This window comes from Episyrphus balteatus, chromosome 3 (genome assembly GCF_945859705.1).
Source record: "Episyrphus balteatus chromosome 3, idEpiBalt1.1, whole genome shotgun sequence".
Classification (NCBI taxonomy): domain Eukaryota; kingdom Metazoa; phylum Arthropoda; class Insecta; order Diptera; family Syrphidae; genus Episyrphus; species Episyrphus balteatus.
The window spans coordinates 39,251,442-39,275,202 of NC_079136.1; the positions used below are offsets into that span (position 1 = coordinate 39,251,442).

The following is a 23,761-nucleotide window of genomic DNA, read 5'->3' on the forward strand; positions in this document are numbered from 1 at the left end:
CTTTTGACTTTGGGTTGGACTAGGAGTGTGCATCCACACGAGTTGCACATTCTTGCAGAAAAGGATCTACCTACAATGGGTAACCTTTTGACTTTGGGTTGGACTAGAGTGTGCGTCCTTACAACGCGCACATTCTTGCAGAAAAGGATCTACCTACAATGGGTAACCTTTTGACTTTGGGTTGGACTAGGAGTGTGCATCCACACGAGGTGCACATTCTTGCAGAAAAGGATCTACCTACAATGGGTAACCTTTTGACTTTGGGTTGGACTAGGAGTGTGCATCCACACGAGTTGCACATTCTTGCAGAAAAGGATCTACCTACAATGGGTAACCTTTTGACTTTGGGTTGGACTAGAGTGTGCGTCCTTACAACGCGCACATTCTTGCGGAAAAGGATCTACCTACAATGGGTAACCTTTTGACTTTGGGTTGGACTAGGAGTGTGCATCCACACGAGGTGCACATTCTTGCAGAAAAGGATCTACCTACAATGGGTAACCTTTTGACATTCAAGAAAAGGACCTACCTACAATGGGTAACCTTTTGACGTTCAAGAAAAGGACCTACCTACAATGGGTAACCTTTTGACATTCAAGAAAAGGACCTACCTACAATGGGTAACCTTTTGACATTCAAGAAAAGGACCTACCTACAATGGGTAACCTTTTGACATTGCAGAAAAGGACCTACCTACAATGGGTAACCTTTTGACGTTCAAGAAAAGGACCTACCTACAATGGGTAACCTTTTGACATTCAAGAAAAGGACCTACCTACAATGGGTAACCTTTTGACATTCAAGAAAAGGACCTACCTACAATGGGTAACCTTTTGACATTGCAGAAAAGGACCTACCTACAATGGGTAACCTTTTGACGTTCAAGAAAAGGACCTACCTACAATGGGTAACCTTTTGACATTGCAGAAAAGGACCTACCTACAATGGGTAACCTTTTGACATTCAAGAAAAGGACCTACCTACAATGGGTAACCTTTTGACATTCAAGAAAAGGACCTACCTACAATGGGTAACCTTTTGACATTGCAGAAAAGGACCTATCTACAATGGGTAACCTTTTGACGTTCAAGAAAAGGACCTACCTACAATGGGTAACCTTTTGACATTCAAGAAAAGGACCTACCTACAATGGGTAACCTTTTGACATTGCAGAAAAGGACCTACCTACAATGGGTAACCTTTTGACGTTCAAGAAAAGGACCTACCTACAATGGGTAACCTTTTGACATTGCAGAAAAGGACCTACCTAAAATGGGTAACCTTTTGACATTCAAGAAAAGGACCTACCTACAATGGGTAACCTTTTGACATTCAAGAAAAGGAACTACCTACAATGGGTAACCTTTTGACGTTCAAGAAAAGGACCTACCTACAATGGGTAACCTTTTGACATTCAAGAAAAGGACCTACCTACAATGGGTAACCTTTTGACATTCAAGAAAAGGACCTACCTACAATGGGTAACCTTTTGACATTGCAGAAAAGGACCTACCTACAATGGGTAACCTTTTAACAGTAAATTAGAAGTATGAGCCCACAAGAGGCGCACGAGATAAAACGTAATAAAAAAAAAATTTTAAACATACACATTTCAAACATACATTTATAAAATATATTCCTTCAAGTAGGAAGCATGACTAAATATTTTCTTCTTTATTTTCTTTTCTTCCGAGCATTTCCAACACAGAGAAATGGCTAAGAAAGCCATATGAGACACGACACAGCTTTCTCAATTCTCTTGATTCTGTAGAATCAAAGTGGGCAGGGACATCTGTTCATAGATCAAACCCACAACACAAGGCACACAATGCAGTATATCAGCAATATTTCGTCATACATTAGTATTTTAACGAGGATAACAACCAAAGCAGCAGCAAGAACTATAAGAACGACAGCACAGCACCAACTTCTGATTCATCAAACCATCAACAGAATTCACCAACAAGTTTCAGTAGCTCTTCAATTTTAACCACAAGCATTCAGCAGTATCTACAAGCCTCACAACAATCATCACCAAAAATTTGCAAAATAAAACGGATCAAGTTTTTCCACACACAAAGTAAACAAATTTTAATCTCAAAAAGTTAAGCAGACACTGAAAACACACCAAGAAATCTCCAGATATCTGTTTGCCAATACTGGCAGATATGACACAACCACATAAACAGCTTTCACAACAACAAAACTGGCCTTGGACATTGTCAAGTTTCAAAACTCTGGTTCATGAAAACCACCAACTACGATATTCTCACGACTCTCAAATTAAACTCTCCAAGGCATCTAACAGGCTTTCAGTCTGGAGATTCATTTGAACAACGATCTCCTCTGTCACTATAGTCACTTCTGTACATAATTCCCGAATCGACTTGGTTTTTTCCATTGGCATTGACAAACACTCAGGGGCGTCAATGGTTTTCCCAATGTCCTTGAGCAAATGCTATTCGGAAGGAGCCCCAAAGCAGAACTTAACTTCAAGCAAAATAACAATCAGAAGATATTAAACCGAAGGTTTAAAGTGGGCAGGATGTTCAATAATAGAGATGGGTAGTTCCGGAGCCAAATAGTTCCTGGAACTAGTTCCTCACTCGGAACTAGTTCCACTCGTTCCACAAAATTAATTTAAACAGTTCCATCGTTCCGACACAGCCACACACAAAAGAAAGAAAGAAGAAGAGGAACAAAAAACAAAACGAAAGCAAACATGTCTCTGACTCTGTTTGAAATACACAATACACACACGCATGTCATAGAATTCTCATCCAAAGCCAACACACATGGATGCGAACGAGTTGAGCGTCAAAAATTCACAAACCAAAACCACAAATACACTCTTATGAATCATGCTCATGGACATGGAACTACATTAATAGTTCCAGTTTCATGTCTTCCATCAGGAAAAAATTCTTGATAGTTCCGCGGAACTAGTTCCAGGAACTAGAAGGAAAAAATATTCAATATCATACTATTTCTTTTTTTGGTGCATTTTCCTAAAAAAAAACTCAAATTCTTGATAGTTCCGCGGAACTAGTTCCAGGAACTAGAAGAAAAATATATTCAATATCATACTATTTCTTTTTTTGGTGCATTTTCCTAAAAAAAAACTCAAATTCTTGATAGTTCCGCGGAACTAGTTCCAGGAACTAGAAGGAAAAAATATTCAATATCATACTATTTCTTTTTTTGGTGCATTTTCCTAAAAAAAAAACTCAAATTATTGATAGTTCCGCGGAACTAGTTCCAGGAACTAGAAGGAAAAAATATTCAATATCATACTATTTCTTTTTTTGGTGCATTTTCCTAAAAAAAAACTCAAATTATTGATAGTTCCGCGGAACTAGTTCCAGGAACTAGAAGAAAAATATATTCAATATCATACTATTTCTTTTTTTGGTGCATTTTCCTAAAAAAAAACTCAAATTCTTGATAGTTCCGCGGAACTAGTTCCAGGAACTAGAAGGAAAAAATATTCAATATCATACTATTTCTTTTTTTGGTGCATTTTCCTAAAAAAAAAAACTCAAATTATTGATAGTTCCGCGGAACTAGTTCCAGGAACTAGAAGGAAAAAATATTCAATTTCATACTATTTCTTTTTTTGGTGCATTTTCCTAAAAAAAAAACTCAAATTCTTGATAGTTCCGCGGAACTAGTTCCAGGAACTAGAAGGAAAAAATATTCAATTCCATACTATTTCTTTTTTTGATACATTTTCCTGAAAAAAAAACTCAAATTATTGATAGTTCCGTGGAACTAGAAGGAAAAAATATTCAATATCATACTATTTCTTTTTTTGGTGCATTTTCCTGAAAAAAACTCAAATTCTTGATAGTTCCGCGGAACTAGTTCCAGGAACTAGTTCCGACCGAAAAAAGAACCGTTCCATGTTCGTTCCGGCTTTGGAACTGTTTTGCGCATCTCTATTCAATAATCCGTGCCTACCACGGAGAAGAAGACTACCAACACACACGCATGACATGCCAACCAACGACACCAACCAACGATCGTGTGTGTTTCCTTATTCCTTATTCTTCCCTCCCTCTCCTCTCGTCAGTCTTAACAAGATCTCTCAATAAAGAGGACGTGCAGTCCAATTAATAACAAAACAATGTGTTGTGTCTTATTTATATTATTTATTATTATCAATATGTTATACAGTCCACTTAAGTTACTAATAGATTATTGTTCAAAGAACAAATTTTATATTAATCACCGATTCTGTGCAAAGTTTGTTTATCGAATGTAAACAAACTTTTTGATATAAATAGTGCTTAAAAAATAAAAATAAATCAGTTCTATTAAAGAATTCAAAGAAGTAGTTTCTATTCACCCGAAGCTACCACATTGGTGACCCCGAGTAAACACTCTAATAGGTATCCCCCGACCAACGGTAAGGTACCACACTCAATTAACAAGGTATCCCCCGACCCACGGTAAGGTGCCTCACACAAAACATTCACACACAGTTAAGAAGGTATCCCCCGACCAACGGTAAGGTGCCATCATTAACCCATACGACAGTTGACACCAACACAATGCCTGACACCGTAGACAAGGTCCAAGAAGAGGTTATTGGCAGAGTTTCCATCAAAGTGCCACCATTCTGGAAGCGGAGCCCTGACCTGTGGTTCCTCCAGCTTGAAGCCCAGTTCCACACCAGTGCAATCACATCTGATGTCACAAAGTATTTCACTCTTGTTGGAAACCTTGAAGCAGATGTCCTGACCGAAGTTCGAGATGTAGTCACCAGCCCTCCTGCTACAGAAAAATACAATGGTCTGAAGAATCGACTTCTAGCAGCGTTTCAAGAATCTGAGCAGAAAAGACTCCAGACCCTTCTCAGTGGCATTACTCTCGATGGAAGACGACCAACTCAGCTGCTTTCTAAGATGAGAGAGCTTGCGTCATCCACTATTTCTGAAGACATCCTCAGAACCTTATGAAGCAGCTGCCGAACACCACCCAGTCCATCCTGTCGTGTAGTGCCAACCAAGACCTCAAGACTTTGGCAGAAATGGCAGATAAAATTTCTGACGTTTATTCCAGTTCAGATGTTGCTTCTGTCTCAAAGCCCTCCAATGTTTCTGAAATTTCTGAGTTAAAAAATCAGATTGCTTCTCTTCAAAAGGATATTGAGCAACTTAAAGTATCCAGAAGCCGAAGCAATTCACGTTCCAAAAAATTTTATCCGAAATAAATCAAAGTCAAGAAATCAAAAAATGTGCTACTACCACCGTCGATTTGGCAAACAAGCAAGAAAGTGCCAAGAACCTTGCCAGTTTCAGACGGGAAACTAATTTGTGGACAGCAATCAGCGACTAGCCAGCCCGCAGACACCATAAGTCGCCTTTATGTCAATGAGAAATCTTCAAATAAATGTTTTCTCATTGACACTGGAGCCACAATTTCCGTCATTCCACCATCAAGCATAGAAAAGCGGAACAATCAATCGAACCGTGTTCTCTATGCAGCAAATGGCACTGAAATTCCAACTTATGGAGAGCGTTTGATGTCCCTCAACCTTGGTCTTCGAAGAAACTTCACCTGGCCTTTCATCATTGCCCAAGTCACCGAGCCAATCATTGGTTCCGATTTCCTGTCCTTTTTCGATCTTTTAGTGGATGTTAAAAACAAGAAACTAATTGATCGAAAAACAAGTCTTCAAACACATGGCTTTGGCGCAACAACATCTTCAAGTGCCGCAAACATCCAAACAATAAATCCTTCCTCATTCATTTACGATTTATTGAATGAATTTCAAGACATCACCAAGACGAATCTGTTGGCTAAAACCAAGCACAATGTGACACACCACATCCAAACAAAAGGACCTCCTGTGTTTTCAAAAGCAAGGCGTCTATCTCCGGAACAGCTAAAGACAGCCAAACAAGAATTTGAGTTCATGATCAACCAAGGGATTTGTCGACCATCAAAGAGCAGCTGGGCGAGTCCTCTTCACATGGTCAAGAAAAAAAATGGTGACTGGCGTCCATGTGGCGACTATAGAAGACTCAATGCGATAACCATCTCAGATCGCTATCCCATGCCTCCCATTGTAGATTTTGCTCATCATCTGAAGGGTAAGAAAGTCTTCAGCGTCATAGATCTGACTCGTGCCTACCATCAGATCCCTGTGGAACCAGAAGATATCCCAAAAACAGCTATCATCACTCCTTTTGGACTGTTCGAGTTCATGGTGATGACTTTTGGTCTGTGCAACGCTGCACAAACTTTTCAACGATTCGTTCATGAAGTGACCAGGGGCCTTGATTTCTGTTTTCCTTACATTGATGACTTCCTAATCGCATCAAACTCATCTGAAGAGCACCAAAATCATCTCAAACAGCTTTTCCAACGTTTTCGAGAATTTGGTCTTACCATCAATCCTTCCAAATGCACTTTCCAGTCATCATCCGTAAGCTTCTTGGGTTATCTTGTCACTGAAGAAGGACTCAAACCATTGCCATCCAAAGTTGAAAACATCATGTCATACAAGAAACCATCAACAGTCCAAGAGCTCCGAAGATTTTTGGGCATGCTTAACTTCTACAGACGTTTTTTTCCAAATGCTGCTCAAATCCAAGCTCCACTTCATGCATATCCATGTGGCAACAAGAAAAATGATAACACACCTATCAATTGGACGGCCGAACTAGAAAATGCTTTTCAAGCCTGTAAAGAAGCTCTAGCTAACTCAACTCTCCTAGCACATCCAGATACTGACGCTCCATTGTCAATCATGACAGATGCATCCGATACTGCTGCAGGTGCAGTTGTTCAACAGCTTGTCTCTAACCATTGGCAACCTCTTGGCTTCTTTCACCTACACAAAGGAAATATAGTGCCTATGACCGAGAGCTGCTAAGTGCTTACATGGCAATCAAGCATTTCCAGCATATGGTGGAAGGAAGAAAGTTCGTTCTCTACACTGACCACAAACCTCTTACTTTCGCTTTTCAACAAAAGCCAGAGAAATCAAGCCCTCGTCAACTCAGACATTTGGACTTCATCGGACAGTTTACAACTGATATAGTTCACATCAGCGGCAAAGACAACGTAGTCGCTGATGCTTTATCCAGACTTAACGCCATTTCTTCACCATCCTCAATCGATTACAACAATGTGTCTCATAAACAACAAACCGATGAAGAACTCAAGAACCTCCTCAACTCTACTTCTTCGTCTCTACAGTTGAAACAAATCACTCTACCAGATACAAATCACCAAATCTTTTGTGATATTTCAACAGGCAAAGCACGACCATACATTCCATCAGATCTGCGACGTCAAGTTTTCAATACAATTCACAACATGTCACATCCCAGTGTTAAGAAAACTACCCAGATGATAAAAGAACGATACATATGGCCTGACTTGAAGAAAGATTGTCGCAAATGGTCTCAAACGTGCCTAAGCTGCCAAAAAAGCAAGATTCAACATCATATCCGATCTCCAATTGCAAATTTTTCACCTCCCGAAGAAAGATTTCATCATGTTCATCTTGATCTTATTGGACCCTTACCATACTCAGCCGGATACTCGTATGCCCTAACCTGTATTGATCGTTTCACAAGATGGCCAGAAGTTATTCCAATACCAGACATCACCGCCGAAACAGTGGCAACAGCTTTTCTTTCTGGATGGATTTCCAGGTTTGGAATCCCTAAAGAAATCGTGACGGACCAAGGAAGACAGTTTGAATCCTCTCTTTTCAATGAACTGTCAAAACTTCTGGGCATTAAGAGACACCGTTCATCGCCTTATCATCCCCAGGCAAATGGAATGATAGAACGATTCCACCGGACTCTGAAGGCAGCAATCAAATGCCATGAAACAGAAGATTGGGTTGCCAAACTCCCAATTGTTCTGCTCGGCCTAAGATCATCCCTGCAAGAAGACTTTAAAGCAACTTTAGCTGAACTTGTCTATGGAACAACATTGAGACTCCCAGGCGATATGTTTATTGCAACTGACTCTTCATCAAGCCATGATTTTCTCAACAAATTTCGAGATAATATGCAAAATATTAAGCCTATTCAACCTGAACGTCATGGTTCAACCAAAATTTTCATCGATAAGAACCTTCAACATTCAAGTCATGTTTTTGTTCGTAACGATGCAGTAAAAAAACCACTACAACAACCTTATGATGGCCCATATCTAGTGAAATCAAAAACAAGCAAATACTTCACACTAGAAATCAAAGGACATCAGAAAAACATCTCCATTGATCGCCTCAAACCAGCATTTCTTTTAAATGATCAACACCAAATCCAAGAAAGAAATTTAACACCTACTTCACCTCAGATGCCAATCACTCAGACTACAAGAAGCGGTAGACGTGTCCATATTCCAGACAGATATCGTTGCAACTAGAGGGCGAGTACTGTGGCGATTCATGAAATTCATAAAATCCACTTAGTTTTAAAATCATTTTCAAATATTATTTTACTTTAAGAACAAATTTTATATTAATCACCGATTCTGTGCAAAGTTTGTTTATCGAATGTAAACAAACTTTTTGATATAAATAGTGCTTAAAAAATAAAAATAAATCAGTTCTATTAAAGAATTCAAAGAAGTAGTTTCTATTCATCCGAAGCTACTACAAGACCACAGTTTGTTAGTTGTTTTATTACATTTGAAAATGATAACACATATCAGCTTATCTGGTTCTAAGATTTCGAACATACTTTGAAAACAGGAGGTGACACTAACCAATCTCTTGCTAAATTTTTGGATTCTAAGGGCCATTTGCTGAATCGAGACTTTAATAATTTATGTAGAACATAAGCTCTTATTCTCTACTTTTGCCTCTGCGTAAATTGTCACATAAGGATTTATGTTTAACTTAAATGCTTAAGTTTCGATTCAGCAAACGGGTCTAAATCAATGATTGAATTTTGATTTCCTTGCAGTCTATTCAAATAGTTGTAAAATAATTTATAATTTTAAACATGCAAGGAAAAAATAATAGTAACATAGTAAAATCGTAGGTGTCTAAAATGTGTATTTACATTTTATATAAGTCTCGTTGGTCGTTGGTCTAGTTAGATACATAGAACTCAATTCTACACAAAAATCTAGGCCATCACTTGTATTACCCGAATAAAAATTACTCCTTCGTAATATTGGCCATGTATTTTCTATTTTTTATTCTATAAATATGAATGTGAATTCACAATTCACACAGTGGTCAGTTTTATTTTGTCATTACATTTAATTTTTATTATAATGGTGTACAGTACATAATAATTTTATTAATATTGTAGGTATAACGTTAATACTAGAAATAACTTTAAGCCTAAAAAGAATTTCGAACAATGAAACACCGTTTTATAAGAATGTATAAATATGGGGGATATTTTTTGTTTGTTTTTTTATATTTTAATTATTTTTTTGGTTTATTGTGGGTGCAGTAAAACATATATAAATTTTATAAGAATTCCGCATGCAAATGATATTAATCAAAATTTTGCAAAATATTTTATATTTATTTTTTTTTTTCATTTCAGTACGGACATCTATTGGGATGTGGGGGAAGTTATATTTTTTTTTTCACTAGATTGAAATTTTTTTCACTTCAAATTTTACATTTAAGAACAATTCGATTATGACTCAGATTTTCATATATAAATGTATTTAAATTCTTAAGGTATTTATTTTTTTAATGTTTTTGTAATAAGAAATGAATCTTGTTCATTTATACTGATAATTGTTTTTTTGTTTATTTTTGTTTACTTGACTTCCCAACTCGACAGATTAATACAAAAAGTTATGGATTTTCTTAAATAAAAGTTAAACATTTGTTACGAAAAAAAAACTATTTAAGGGAATGATGTGTTGATTGTGATGATGTTGATGATGAGTATTGGACTTAGTTAAGCCAATTTTTTGTTTTTGGTTCAATGAAGCAATTATTATAAAAATGTAAATCGTTTGTGTTATATAAATAAATAATTCGTAACATTTTGTTTTAATTTTTTTACTACAAAAAGAAAACACTGTTATTTGCTTGAATTGATTAGAAAAAAAAATTAGACTTGGTCCTAAGACTAACTACACGTTTTCCATGGTCAAAATAATATAACGTTTGCCTTATAATTAATAACCTAAGAAACATGATTTCTATTAAATGTCTACACTCAAAAAAAAAAAAAAAAAGAAAGAAAACAATAAGGATGTATACAAAAAAACAAAAAAGAGAAAGAAGAAAAGAAAAAATCGTTTGCTTGGCCAACAAACGTTACATGAAAAATTCCTCTGTTGAGTGGGAAAGCGGAAGTCACGTTCGTCCTGGACGATCAAGTATGGAAATCTCTATAACTCGTAGACCACGGTATGTTGGGTCAATGACTTGCAATCCTTTGGGATTGTAAATGCGTTCATTTTGGGCAGCAATAAATTTTGATATTTTACGCAGGACCTTAAAAAATGGAAAATTGTAGTTTGTTGTTTTTTTTTTTTTAAATATAAATTAAATATTTACCTTCTCGTAATGCGTTTCCGAGCACATATATACTAAGTAAGCTGTAATGCATCCAATGCAGCCTTCACAGTATGTGCTGCAAGTGCCTTTTTCAGCTTCCGCAAAAAACTCATTTAATCTATTTATTGTTGACTCGAAAATCTGACGTTCAATCTAAAATTAAAGAAATTTGTATGATGCACATTAATACATTTTTGAACATATGTATGGGTACGAAAACAACATGATGTTCTTCTTGAAGTTAATTATTTCAATTAATTTATTCAAAAAGAATTATTCTCAGCATTTTCTACCTTACGTGTAATAAAATACTCCCATACGTGCATAAGCACATGAAAATGTTAACTTTAGAACATCAAAAGACATGTTTCAAATACTATTCTACTTTTCTTGAACTATACACATGTACGATTTGATTGTTAATCTTGTATATTCTGTAGCACTCTTTAACAATAGTTTTGTTAATTATGAAATATCTTCTTCGTTTAAAAAGACTTAATATTTCCCATTCTTAAAAAAGGTGACAAAAATACTGTTGAAAACTATAGATGTATTTTTTGATGAATACTTAATGAAAGTATAAAAATAATTTTTTTTTCGCAACTAGGTGTGTTGAACAAACTTCTTCATGCCATTAAAAATATGTACAAAAACACTTTTGGACGTATCCTCTTTCATTGATTGGTTAAAACTGACACAGGTATTAAACAAGGATATCCACTTAGTGGTTTATTATTCTCACTATTTATAATTGACAGTTCACCATCTTACAGGAGGAATAAGAATATAAAATAACAGAAACTTCAATCAATGTTCTAGTATACGCTAAAGCCGATGACCTAGTCATACTATCAGCATCACAAAACAATTTACCCTTGATGATAAACCATCTCGGTTTCAATCAAAATCGAAAACTTATTTTTTTTTTCTCGATCCAATCAGCCCGTAAAGTGGAAAACCTTTGTAAGTGGCAAAATAATACCAAACAAGCTTAATTCAACATTGGACTTCAAAAAGTACCATAGTGAAAAATCGAAAGCGGACCAAAATTTTCGCAAACAACTAAATAAATTTATTTACCAAATTTTCAACTTAGTTTTAAAGTTTACACTATAGCAAGATTAAATGGAAAGAAAACAAAATATTCGGTTTAGTGATTAATACGCTTAATACGCTTAAAGTTAATAACTTATACACTAAAAATTGAAAGGGGATTACTTTCTTAAAAGGTTACTTAAGTTATTTGATATTCAATTGCATAGATTGCAATTTCTTATCTACATCTCTGATTGTAAAGGGAAATCGGTAGAAACGGCCTTACGCACTATTGAATAATCACAAAAATTTCACCTTAGTTGCATTCCTTGACATCAAAGGTACATTCTACAACGTGATCAACCTAGCAATCAAAACCCAATGAAGAATCTTAAAGTTGATAGCTCAAAGCTAAAAGATGTCAGGCAGAAAAGTATAAGGAAAAATTATTGGTATGCCAATGCTTACTTTATTTAGTTAAATTGGTAAAATAGTCGGCCCTAGGGAGGTATCCTACGAAGCAGAAATTTGTCTGATTTAATACGAAGATGGTTGTCAGATGGTTTCGAGACGAACAGCTGTGCTCTTGGCTCGCGTTTGCTAAAAATACAGAGAGGAGATAGATTGAGTAATATATCTAATGCCTCAGAAGGTATCGAACGAAAGGCTCTGCTGATTACATACATGCAGACTAAACTTCGGGCTTTACTTTGCTTGTCGCGATATGTTACTTTGTCCAAAGTGTTTACTAAACTGTCACCCTGTAAGTTAGAATTGGTCTGATGACAGCTGTGTATAGCCAGTGAGTTATTTTTGGGGATAGCCCTCATTCATCCCCAAAAGCTTTTTGCAGAAGAAATGATTTTTCTTATTCATTATTGAATATTGGTCTCTTAGTTAAATTTTCAATTTAAAATAGGACGTAGATATATAGCTTTGTCTGAGAAAGTAAGTGGAACACCATTGATAAAGAGAGGGTCTACGAAAAAATTTGAAATTTTATATTTTGTTTGTAAAGAGGATAAGTACAGTTTTTGAGGATTCACCCCTTATTCCCAGTTTGTTGTCACTTTACTTGTCTGAGAGCAGTCTACATTATTGTTCGATTATGGTTTGGAATTATTTTCCTGATACGGTAATGTTGACATCGTTAGGGTATGCAATCACTTTGAGTCCATCTGTTTCTAGATCGACTAGTAGTTCACTAACCATCAAGTTCCCACATGAACGGGGAAAGCACCTCTCCTTACTGTGTGCCTCTCCTAATAGATATTCTTCCTGAAAAGACACCTAAAGTTGAGTTTATAATATTTGCTATCAATTCAACACACATGAGATGGCCAATCATCAAAACATGCCAAACGACCAAGTTAAGCTGGCCTAAGCCGGATCCAAAACGTGAACAAAATCTGTGGTCACTGAGAAAATCGCATATTAGCTCCTTAATAGGTGTTCTAACAGGAAACTGAGTCATTGGCAGATACGCCGCCGTTTGACTAGACGACTTCTGCTGTTTTGATGAAGAATAAGAGGAAATATTATCAGTTGTTTTCCTGACAGCCATTTCTATCTAATCTAACCTAAACATATGCTGTCCTCAAAAAAATACATTCAACATGGACGTTTTGGACAAACACCATACTTCTACATAGTAAAGCACTTGTTCTACCCAGGCTCCGCTGCAAGTACAGACAACAACACCAGCGTTGAAATAAAAATTTGGTTTAAAATGGCAATTGACCAGCAAAGACTCTTCTCGAGTAACTAAGGGCCATTTTTTTCACTCGAAGTTAACTTGAGGAATTTTATCTTCAACTTCCGAATTCGGTTTTATTCACTCCAAGTTGACGTTTTCAACTTTTGATTCTCAACTAGAGAGTTGATAAACTTTAGGTTTCTCAACTCTTAGGGCGATTTTGTTCACTATTGATCAACTTGAAGCAAACTCTCAAGTTGACAAACTTGAGAGTTGACTTTAACTAGAGAGTTAAAACAAAAGTTAAGAATCTATTTTGTTCACTATTTTTTTCTTAACTCTCGAGTTTAAAAAACAAAAGTTGGCCAACTTTCAGTTTTGAAAATATCCTTGGGATATTTGTGACAGTAAACACAAAAACTGTAAGTTTATAATCATATTTTGAATGTTTTACGTCAGTTAGAATTTTATAAAGGTTTGTGTTGTATTTGGTCTTCAAAATGTCGAAGAAAGTAAGTCTGAGAAAGTAAGTGGAACACCATTGATAAAGAGAGGGTCTACGAAAAAATTTGAAATTTTATATTTTGTTTGTAAAGAGGATAAGTACAGTTTTTGAGGATTCAGTTTGTTGTCACTTTACTTGTCTGAGAGCAGTCTACATTATTGTTCGATTATGGTTTGGAATTATTTTCCTGATACGGTAATGTTGACATCGTTATGGTATGCAATCACTTTGAGTCCATCTGTTTCTAGATCGACTAGTAGTTCATTAACCATCAAGTTCCCACATGAACGGGGAAAGCACCTCTCCTAATAGATATTCTTCCTGAAAAGACACCTAAAGTTGAGTTTATAATATTTGCTATCAATTCAACACACAAGAGATGGCCAATCATCAAAACATGCCAAACGAAATGACCAAGTAAAGCTGGCCTAAGCCGGATCCAAAACGTGAACAAAATCTGTGGTCACTGAGAAAATCGCATATTAGCTCCGTAATAGGTGTTCTAACAGGAAACTGAGTCATTGGCAGACACGCCGCCTTTTGACTAGACGACTTCTGCTGTTTTGATGAAGAATAAGAGGAAATATTATCAGTTGTTTTCCTGACAGCCATTTCTATCTAATCTAACCTAAACATATGCTGTCCTCAAAAAAATACATTCAACATCGACGTTTTGGACAAACACCATACTTCTACATAGTAAAGCACTTGTTCTACCCAGGCTCCGCTGCAAGTACAGACAACAACACCAGCGTTGAAATAAAAATTTGGTTTAAAATGGCAATTGACCAGCAAAGACTCTTCTCGAGTAACTAAGGGCCATTTTTTTCACTCGAAGTCAAACATAACTTGAGGAATTTTATCTTCAACTTCCGAATTCGGTTTTATTCACTCCAAGTTGACGTTTTCAACTTTTGATTCTCAACTCGAGAGTTGATAAACTTTAGGTTTCTCAACTCTTAGGTCCATTTTTTTCATTCGGAGTTGAACATAACTTTAGGATTTTTATCCTCAACTTCCGAATTTGGTTTTATTCACTCCAAGTTGACGTTTTCAACTTTCGATTTTAAACTCGAGAGTTGATCAACTTCCAGTTTTCTCAACTTCCCTAAAAAGTAGAAGTTTGCCGAGCAAACTTCAGATTTTTTTTTATTTTTCTGTCAAAATTTTGTGCCCTTCTTTAGTTTTGTCATAATAATTTGATATTTTTTTCACAATTTAACAAATTAAACACAAAAAAAAAATACAAATATGCTAACGATATGACAAAATAAAATTTTAATTTAAATAAATGACAGTTTTTTTTCCATATTTCATAAATATCCCAGGGATATTTTTCAAACTAGAAGCTGGCCAACTTTAGATCTTCAACGGGAGAGTTGAGAAAATAATTAGTGAATAAAAAGGAATCACAACTTGCGTTTCAACTCTCGAGTTATAGTCAACTCTCAAGTTGGCAAACTCGAGAGTTTGCTTCAAACTTCAAGTTGAGCAATAGTGAAAAAAATGGCCCTTAGAAAAGTAGAAGTTGGCTGAGGAAACTAGAAATTTTACGAGAAAAATTTTGTGCTCTTTTTTAGTTTTGTTTCAAAAGCTTGTTTTTGCTTTAGATAAATAAACTCCTGCTCAAAATTAACGCACACATTTTTCGTCTGAAGTTATACCCCTGCATCTTATTTTAAAAGGCTTTAAAATTCTTTGGTGCATTTTTTTGTGTTTTGTTATTGTTTAGCAAGTCGAAAAAATGCTAAACTGCAACAGTATTATCAACCAAAAAAAAAGATAAACCAAATTTAACAATTCCAGGTCTGAAAACTGATTATAAAAAAATTTTTATTTTTAAGAAGAAAAATTTTTTAAAAATGGAAGCGGGTGACGGTTCTTTCTCATAATTGTATGCAATACTTGGTATAGTCTCCTCTAGCGCATATGACAACCTGGAGTCGTTTGTCCATTCCACTAATTAACTTTTGAAGGTTTTGTTTTAACACTTCTTTCACTGAAGTTTTCAGTTGATCAAGACTGCTTGGAGGTGGATTTCGGTCGCGAATGCATCTTTTCAATATTTCCTACACATGTTCTATTGAATTCAAATCCAGATTTCTGTGTGGTTAATCCGAAGCTGGAATATTAAAATCTTGAAGATATTCTCAAACTACTCTAGCATGCATTATCGTGCATCACACTAAACTGTGGACCAAATCTAGGGGTGATTGGAACCAGATGTTGTTCGAGGGCATCAGTCAAGTATTTTTGGGTACTTAACTTAGGTCTAGAAAGGCTCGCTAACTCCGTAGGTGTTGTAAAGCAGATTTAACTCCATGAAATTTTATGACTCTTCTTTAAAAGGCTCGCGGGTTAACAGACAGACTTCAGCAAATCTCTCCCCAAATCTTCCCGACAAACATATTATTCCATACCTTTAATTTAAGATCACTATTGTCTCATTTGAGAAAATAACCATGATGCTGTGGCATAAAGTAATAGCAGGACTTTACTTTAAAATAACTAGGATGTGCGTTAAATTTGAGCAGGAGTGTACATAAAAATTTGATGTTTTTTTCACAATTTATCAAATTAAACACAAAATAGAATACAAATATGCTATCGATATGACAGATTGAAATTTTATTTTTAAATGACAGTTTTTGTTCCATATTTCATAACTATCCCAATTGGCCAAGTTTAGATCTTCAACTGGAGAGTTTAGAAAGTAATTAGTGAATAAAAAGAAATTACAACTTGCGTTTCAACTCTCGAGTTATAGTCAACTCTCAAGTTGGCAAACTCGAGAGTTTGCTTCAAACTTCAAGTTGAGCAATAGTGGAAAAAAATGGCCCTAAGGTGTCCCTTTACAAAACAATCATCATCCTAGTCCTGTAATATGGTACAGACGTCCCCTATGCATTGATTAGAGAAGAAGATACAACAAAGAAGTGCACGGGTTTTACGGGGACACTAACTTGACTAAGAAAGTAAAAGTGCAGCGCGTGAGATGGCTAGGTCACGTTAAGCGTATGGACAACATTGCTTTCGCCTCCAAACCATGAGAGTTGAAAGCCAATGTAATCGCTTAAAAAAAATCTTAAGGCTTCCAATCAGTTCCCAGACAGCTAGAAAAGTTGTATAGGTACCTACTGTGTGCTAGGAGAGATAACATAAATTGTCTGACGTCAAGGAGATGAATAAATGAAGACAATAAATAACCAAAAAGTTTATATATTGGAACACAAGGCAGAGGGCCTGTTAAATGTTGAAATTTAGAATGAAACATTCCACTCATTCCGATTGGAAAATTTAATAGGGATGAAAACAGTCAGGAGAAAAAACAACAAAAGAAAACAAAAGAAATGAAAACTCATGTCAAACTAATTAAAGCCAACCTATTGTTAAGGAACGCGCTCGGGGCAAAGTTTCTATTTCATTCTTTTCTTTTTTTTTTGTGTGAGACTTCTGCATTAAATTTTGTGTCAAGGACTTTTTTGTTAGCTTATCAGCGCATTGCCACATAAATTAATTTGATTAAAATGTAGTAATTATTGTTGTTGTTTTTCTATTTCTAATACTTACAAGACCCTCCAATTCACTGGGAAGTCTCGTATGGAATTTGACTGATGTTCCTTCGCTGTAGTCGCGTTGTATAAACACCTTTGTACAATTTGTTGACTGAAGTGCTGTCGTCGCTGGAGTCCCTGTTTGTGACATCTTGCAGCGGTATATCCTAAACATTTTCATTAATTCAATTGCAATAAAGTATTTTGATAAAATAAAATTCACATTTTTCATACCGATTACAGCGGAAATTCCTTGAAAAATAACAAATTTGTTGGATTTCTTTTTTGGTTTCTGTGGGTGACTATGATTTTTCTTTCTCTGAACTGTGACCAAAATTAGATCTTTTTATTTTTTCGTCACTGACGTTTATATTGGGAAATGTCAGAAATTGTTTAGAATTGGATAGAAATTATTATGACATTTTACCAAGTTTTAGTTTATTTATGTTTTGAAAATGTAGGTGGCAGTAGTAAAAAGGTTGAAGTCATGGATGAAAACCAAGTTTAAAAATATTTATGATTAGTACTGTACTACAGATTAGGTTGGTGAATTTACTTAAATTTTTAGTACAGTACAAACAAAGTTTATGAATAGGAGAATGGTAGAGTTGAAATGTGCTACGGGTAGTCAAAATATGAATTAAGTAGAGGAGTTAGTGAAAGTATTTTTGTTTATTTGGAATTGTTTTTTTTTCCAATTAACGTGCGAACACCATTTTTTTTATAAAAAACTGAAAACAAATAAATAAATCTCTTTAAAAACTATAAGGCCTTCCCAACTAGCACAACAGCTTCTATAAATTGAAATCTCGCAGGATCTACTTTCTATACAGCTTGTATTGAGCTTGCTTCTGAATTTAACTGCTTATAGAAGTTCGGACTTGTTTAAAAACTTCTAATAAGTTGTTTAAATACTGTTAAAGAAACTTAAACGATAAGCCTGTTTAATGAATTTATAGAAGCTTTACAGAAGTTACCAAGTTTTGTATTTAATTTTTGGTTTTGATATTAAATAATCTAGCTCGTACACTTTTTGGTTTTGACATTGAATAATTTAGCTCGGACATTTTTTTGCTATTTGAACTGATTCAGTTTTTGATTTCATCAATGAATATACTAGGATGGCCGAGTGGGTAGAGTGATGGACTACCATCAAGCAGATACGAAGTTCAATTCCTGGGTGTGGTAAACAAATTATATACTTTAAAAATTATTATTAGTAGATATACTAAAAACGAATGGAATGTTATATATAATATCAGATCAAAAGATAAAATTCATTCATAAAAAAGAATTCTTTTTTTGTTTTTGTAGTTGTTTTTTTTTTTTTTTAATTGCGATAAAACATGTATTAAAGAGCTATACAAGCTCTTCCGAAGCTATCTGTCAAACCTCAAAGCTTCTGTAGAGCTTCGGTAAAGCTTCGTTTAAGTTCCTTATAGAGGGTCAAACTTGTATAACGTTCTCCTTTTTCCATGCCCAACAACCTTACTAAAGTTTAAAAGAAGCTGAAATGTAGCTTTTGTAATACCTTAATCGAAGCTGAAATTTTAGTTGGGAACTGAGGTTTATCTGACTATTGAAAAGTTGGCCCTTAGAGCAATAAAAATAACAAGTTTCTTAATACTAAATTTTTCTTAATTAGGTAATTTAAAAATTAAATATCTATTAATGAAAATTAGGTTCTTTTGTCTCTCGAAATAAGGAATTTTAATAAAATAAACAAACATTTGTACATATCTTGAAGGACTCGATTTTTTAGGTCCATTTTCTTCATGTAAAATCCTTAATTATTTTACTTTCATAAACGGTGGCGCACGTTCTCATGGACCGGGATAGCAAGGTTAGGTGGTTAAGTGGTTAGGTTGTAGTGGTTGTCAGGCAAATTACCCGAAACACTTTGACGCCAAGTGATAGTGGGGCGTGCAATGCGGCACTTACGCCAAACGGTTTTTTAGTTCTCCCGGTTTAAACCGACAAAAAACCGGCTGACAAAAAAAGCGTCGAACAAAAAAAGATCCGACAAAAGACAAAAAACTGAAAACCCTCAAAACTTTCATTCCCTCTTTCAACTAACCATATTGTAACGTGTTATTCCGGGTTCACAATAAAACTTATTTCGATTTATTTAATCTCCACTTATTTTCCGTTCAAATAAAAACACACTTTATTTCAACTCAATTTACTTTTATTATTCGCTCAAAAAAGGGGGGGGGGGGGGGCACCCAGGACCCCCCCTTCCTACGCGCATGTTGACAACACAAAGTTGCCGGTTATAAACCTTAGAGGCGAGTACCCATCAAGTAATCGCTGTAAATATGTTTATTTACAAAAAATGAAAATGAATGCATTCGGAAGAAAATCTCATTCAGAAAGAAAATCACAGTTTCATTAGTTGTACCTGTAATATAAAGTCTGTACCTACTTAAAGTCGTGTTCATCCACTGTGTGTGGCATTAATACTTCTTTTTTTCCGAATCGATCGATACAAATCTAAATGAAAAAAAAAAAAAAAAAACAATACAGACATAGAAACGTATTTTGTTGCGTTTTTCTCATTTTTCTTGTTACTTTCGTTTTTGATTAATTTTTATAATGTTGAGAGAAAAGTGTTTACCCGTCCTGTAGGTATATAGATACGTCATATGTTTTATTGGTTTGTATATATTTTTTCATGAAGATTTAAACTTTTCGTACGAAATGGATAGATGATCATCTGTTGCCGTCGTCGTATCGTCTTGTTGAACGTCATCTTCTCATCATCATAATCATATTTCCCTAATTATGTTATCGATAGTGTTTTGATTATCGCTATCTAGGTTACCTACCAGTTAGCGTGCATAATGTATCATTACCATGTTGTGCTTTGTGCACTTGGTGCATATTTTGGTGCGTGCGAAACGTGTGAACACAAAGTTGTTGTGTTCGATATTGATCTCAACGGAAGGTTAAAGAAAAGTAGTACGTAATGTCTTAAGAAATTGAAAGCATTTTTTCGAAAGAACGATAAGAAGCACTAAAATGTATAACGTTTAAATACCCGAAAGATTATTGTCGTTTAAAAGATCAACACCGATAGCAACGTCTCTGCTCATCACTATTTCTGATTCATTAAAAATTGGTATATTTAGGTATATGATAATATTGATTAGTGAAGAAACAAAACTTATGTTTAATCAATTTGAAAATAATAAACATGTGTCTTCTTGAAGGTAGAAGGTGGAAGACACGAACACAAGTGCATTCTGACTATTAAAAAGTTAGTGTTAACAATTCGGGACACATTCGGGACACGTTCGGGACACGTTCGGAACACGTTCGGGACACATTAAAGACACGTTCGGGACACATTCTGGACACGTTCGGGACACATTCGGGACACGTTCGGGACACGTTCGGGACACGTTCGGGACACTTTCGGGACACGTTCGGGATACATTCGGGACACGTTCGGGATACATTTGTGTTTTTTTAGAACTATGTAAAAGGAAACACTTTCTTTTTCACGGAATTCTTAATTTTTGAGATGAATATTAACACCTACTGGTGTTTTGAGGTGTTACTTCTAGTGACGCTCACCCCTACTCAAAAAGTATTAATTTTTTCATAAAGCATTATTTAATTTTTATAGTGATGGTTTCGGTTCTCATTCTATGGAACATAATAAAATATGTACTTTAAAATAATGTGTCATAAGTACCTATATATTTTTTTTAGCTTGATCAACCATCTTCTCCTACCCCTACTCTTGTACTATGCTTTTGAAAAAAAAAAAAAAAAAAAAAAAAAATTAAATACAAAATAGAGCACGTATACGCCACAGTGCATGTAAACAGAGGCGGATTTACCAGAAGGCTGGCGGCAGATGACTTTTTTCTCCCATTAGTCATTGCACATTCCATATTCTAGACTAAAACAGCAAGTTCGCCGCCCCGCAACTAGTAATCGGCATTTGCGCATTTTTCCCATACTTTGTATGAGAAAATCCCCCCTATTACGTAAGTCGTTTGAACGACTTGCTCTGGGAGCTACAATTTGTCTTAAATAAGAAATTTATCTTTGCAGTCCGATTTGCTCTTCTCCCCTCCTTCCAATGAAACGATAATTGCTTTACTTGCCTCAATTTTGGAACAATATTGTTCGTTTTTTGTGTCGTTTTAATACAAACGACTTAAGTAATAGAAGTGAATGTATTCCCCTTTTCCCACTAACAACCTATACATGCCAGTCCAACTACTGGTTGGAGGCTGCGAACTGGCTAGTTTATATATAACTTTGTGATTTTTTTGTGTTATTTTAAACCGTGATTTCAATTGTTTTTGTTTTTTTTTTATGAAAATCTAAAAAAAATACGCTAAAATAATATAACAATTACACTAATTAAACCATATTTTAACCTTCGTGTTTTTTTTTAATAATCACGTTCCTTAGGAGTTTTCACGTGAGAATGAGAAGGACTAATGAAGCTATCATATATGTATGTACATTAGGGTGGGTCAAAAAAATCGAAATTCTTTTTTTTTAAATTGGTACTCCGAAAAATCGATTGCTGGACCCCTCTAGAATATACACACTAAATATGAGCTCTTTATATTAATGGGAAGGTCCATCGCTTTGCAATTTTCCATTTTTACGTCAAGCTTCTACTAAAAAAAATAATTTTATTATTAATTGACTTTTTAGCAAATTTCTTTTCATATTCTTGTAGGAAATTGATAGCTCCACAAAAAAGGCCTTATACACTTTTTTCGTTTATCTAACCGTTGAATAGATATTTGAGGTCCAAAAATCGAGAAAATCTTTAAAAATTCGTTTTTTGTTCTTAATTTTGTAACAAATTGAAAAATTATAATGATCAAACGCTCAAGACATATTCTTGTTGGAAATTGATTGCTCCACAAAAAAGGTCTTATTAACTTTTTTCATTAATCTAACCATTCTAAAGATATTCGAGGTCAAAGTTAAAAAAAAATATAAAAACATTTTATATTTTAAAAAAATTTCTAATTCACTGAAACTTCATTATTTTCAAATTAGCAAGATATATTCTTGTAGGGGCTTAAACGTTCTACAAAAAATTCCTTGGAATGAAATTGATTGCTTTAACCGTTTAGAAGATATTCGTATCCAAATCACAATGCATACGGGTCATAAGAAAACTATTGAAATCAGTGAGCATTGGTTTGGATACGAATATCTTCTAAACGGTTAAAGCAATCAATTTGATTCCAAGGAATTTTTTGTAGAATGTTTAAGCCCCTACAAGAATATATCTTGTTAATTTGAAAATAATGAAGTTTCAGTGAATTAGACATTTTTAAAAAATATAAAATGTTTTTATATTTTTTTTAACTTTGACCTCGAATATCTTTAGAATGGTTAGATTGATGAAAAAAGTTACAACCCCTTTTTTGTGGAGCAATCAATTTCCAACAAGAATATGTCTTGCGCGTTTGATCATTATAATTTTTCAATTTGTTACAAAATTAAGAACAAAAAACGAATTTTTAAAGATTTTCTCGATTTTTGGACCTCAAATATATATTCAACGGTTAGATAAACGAAAAAAGTGTATAAGGCCTTTTTTGTAGAGCGTTCAATTTCCTACAAGAATATGAAAAGAAATTTGCTAAAAAGTCAATTAATAAAAAAATTATTTTTTTTTTAGTAGAAGCTTGATGTAAAAATGGAAAATTGCAAAGCGGAGGACCTTCCCATTAATATAAAGAGCTCATATTTGGTTTGTATATTCTAGAAGGGTCTAGCAATCGATTTTTTGGAGTACCAAATCAAAAAAAAATTTTCGATTTTTTTGACCCACCCTAATGTACATATTTGAAAAAGTTGAGGTGAAACCCATGGTTGTACAAAAAACCAGCGATTTACCAAACCTATCCGTGTTTAAATGCGAAAATACAGCATAGATTCGGGTAGAAACCGTGACTTTTAAAGAGGAATCTCGTGATTTTAAGGGGGCAACCAAATCATTAATTTAACCGAACTAACCCTACCCTTGGTAAGAATTGTTGTCCGTATTAAAGTTATTTGAGTTTGTGCTTAGGTATGCCATAATGCCCTAATTTACCCTGCTTGTAAAATACAAAAATTATTAGAAAATAACCTCCGTGGGTTCAATTCTAATCTTGTATGAATTTAAACATCGCTGTATTAGATTTTAATATTTTTGTAATACATTTTAATATAATTGTATTACATTTTAATATAATAATTGTAGATATGACATTTTAATACAATTGTATTTAAATATAATACAAATTTATTAAAAACTAATATAAAAAGTATTAGATTGTAATACAAGAATATTAAATTTTTTTTTAATTTTCAGTAATGAAGTTTGGAAAAAGAATACATTTTATTAACTTTCAATACATTTGGTATTGAATTGAAATATTTTTGTATTATCTTTTAATAAAATTCTTATTAGAAATTAATATAAAAAGATT

General features: G+C 34.5%; 2 protein-coding genes across 3 annotated transcripts; one reads left to right on the forward strand and one right to left on the reverse strand.

Moving 5' to 3' along the window:
* The first annotated feature begins 4,553 nt into the window (after nucleotides 1–4,553).
* LOC129914942 (uncharacterized) lies at nucleotides 4,554–4,961 on the forward strand. The gene has a single exon (XM_055994393.1). The coding sequence runs from the start codon at nucleotides 4,554–4,556 to the stop codon at nucleotides 4,959–4,961; it is 408 nt and encodes a 135-aa protein (XP_055850368.1).
* Nucleotides 4,962–9,962: 5,001 nt separating this feature from the next.
* LOC129915570 (golgin subfamily A member 7) lies at nucleotides 9,963–17,671 on the reverse strand. 2 transcript variants are annotated; one of them, XM_055995176.1, is made up of 4 exons: nucleotides 17,532–17,671; nucleotides 17,314–17,464; nucleotides 10,508–10,660; nucleotides 9,963–10,444 (listed from the first exon to the last, which is right to left on the reverse strand). In XM_055995176.1, the coding sequence occupies exons 2-4, from the start codon at nucleotides 17,446–17,448 to the stop codon at nucleotides 10,304–10,306; spliced, it is 429 nt and encodes a 142-aa protein (XP_055851151.1). In that variant the 5' UTR covers nucleotides 17,449–17,464; nucleotides 17,532–17,671; the 3' UTR covers nucleotides 9,963–10,303. The 2 variants fall into 2 exon arrangements, with proteins under 2 accessions (XP_055851151.1, XP_055851150.1); XM_055995175.1 differs by having other exon boundaries at nucleotides 17,521–17,665.
* Nucleotides 17,672–23,761: the final 6,090 nt, after the last annotated feature.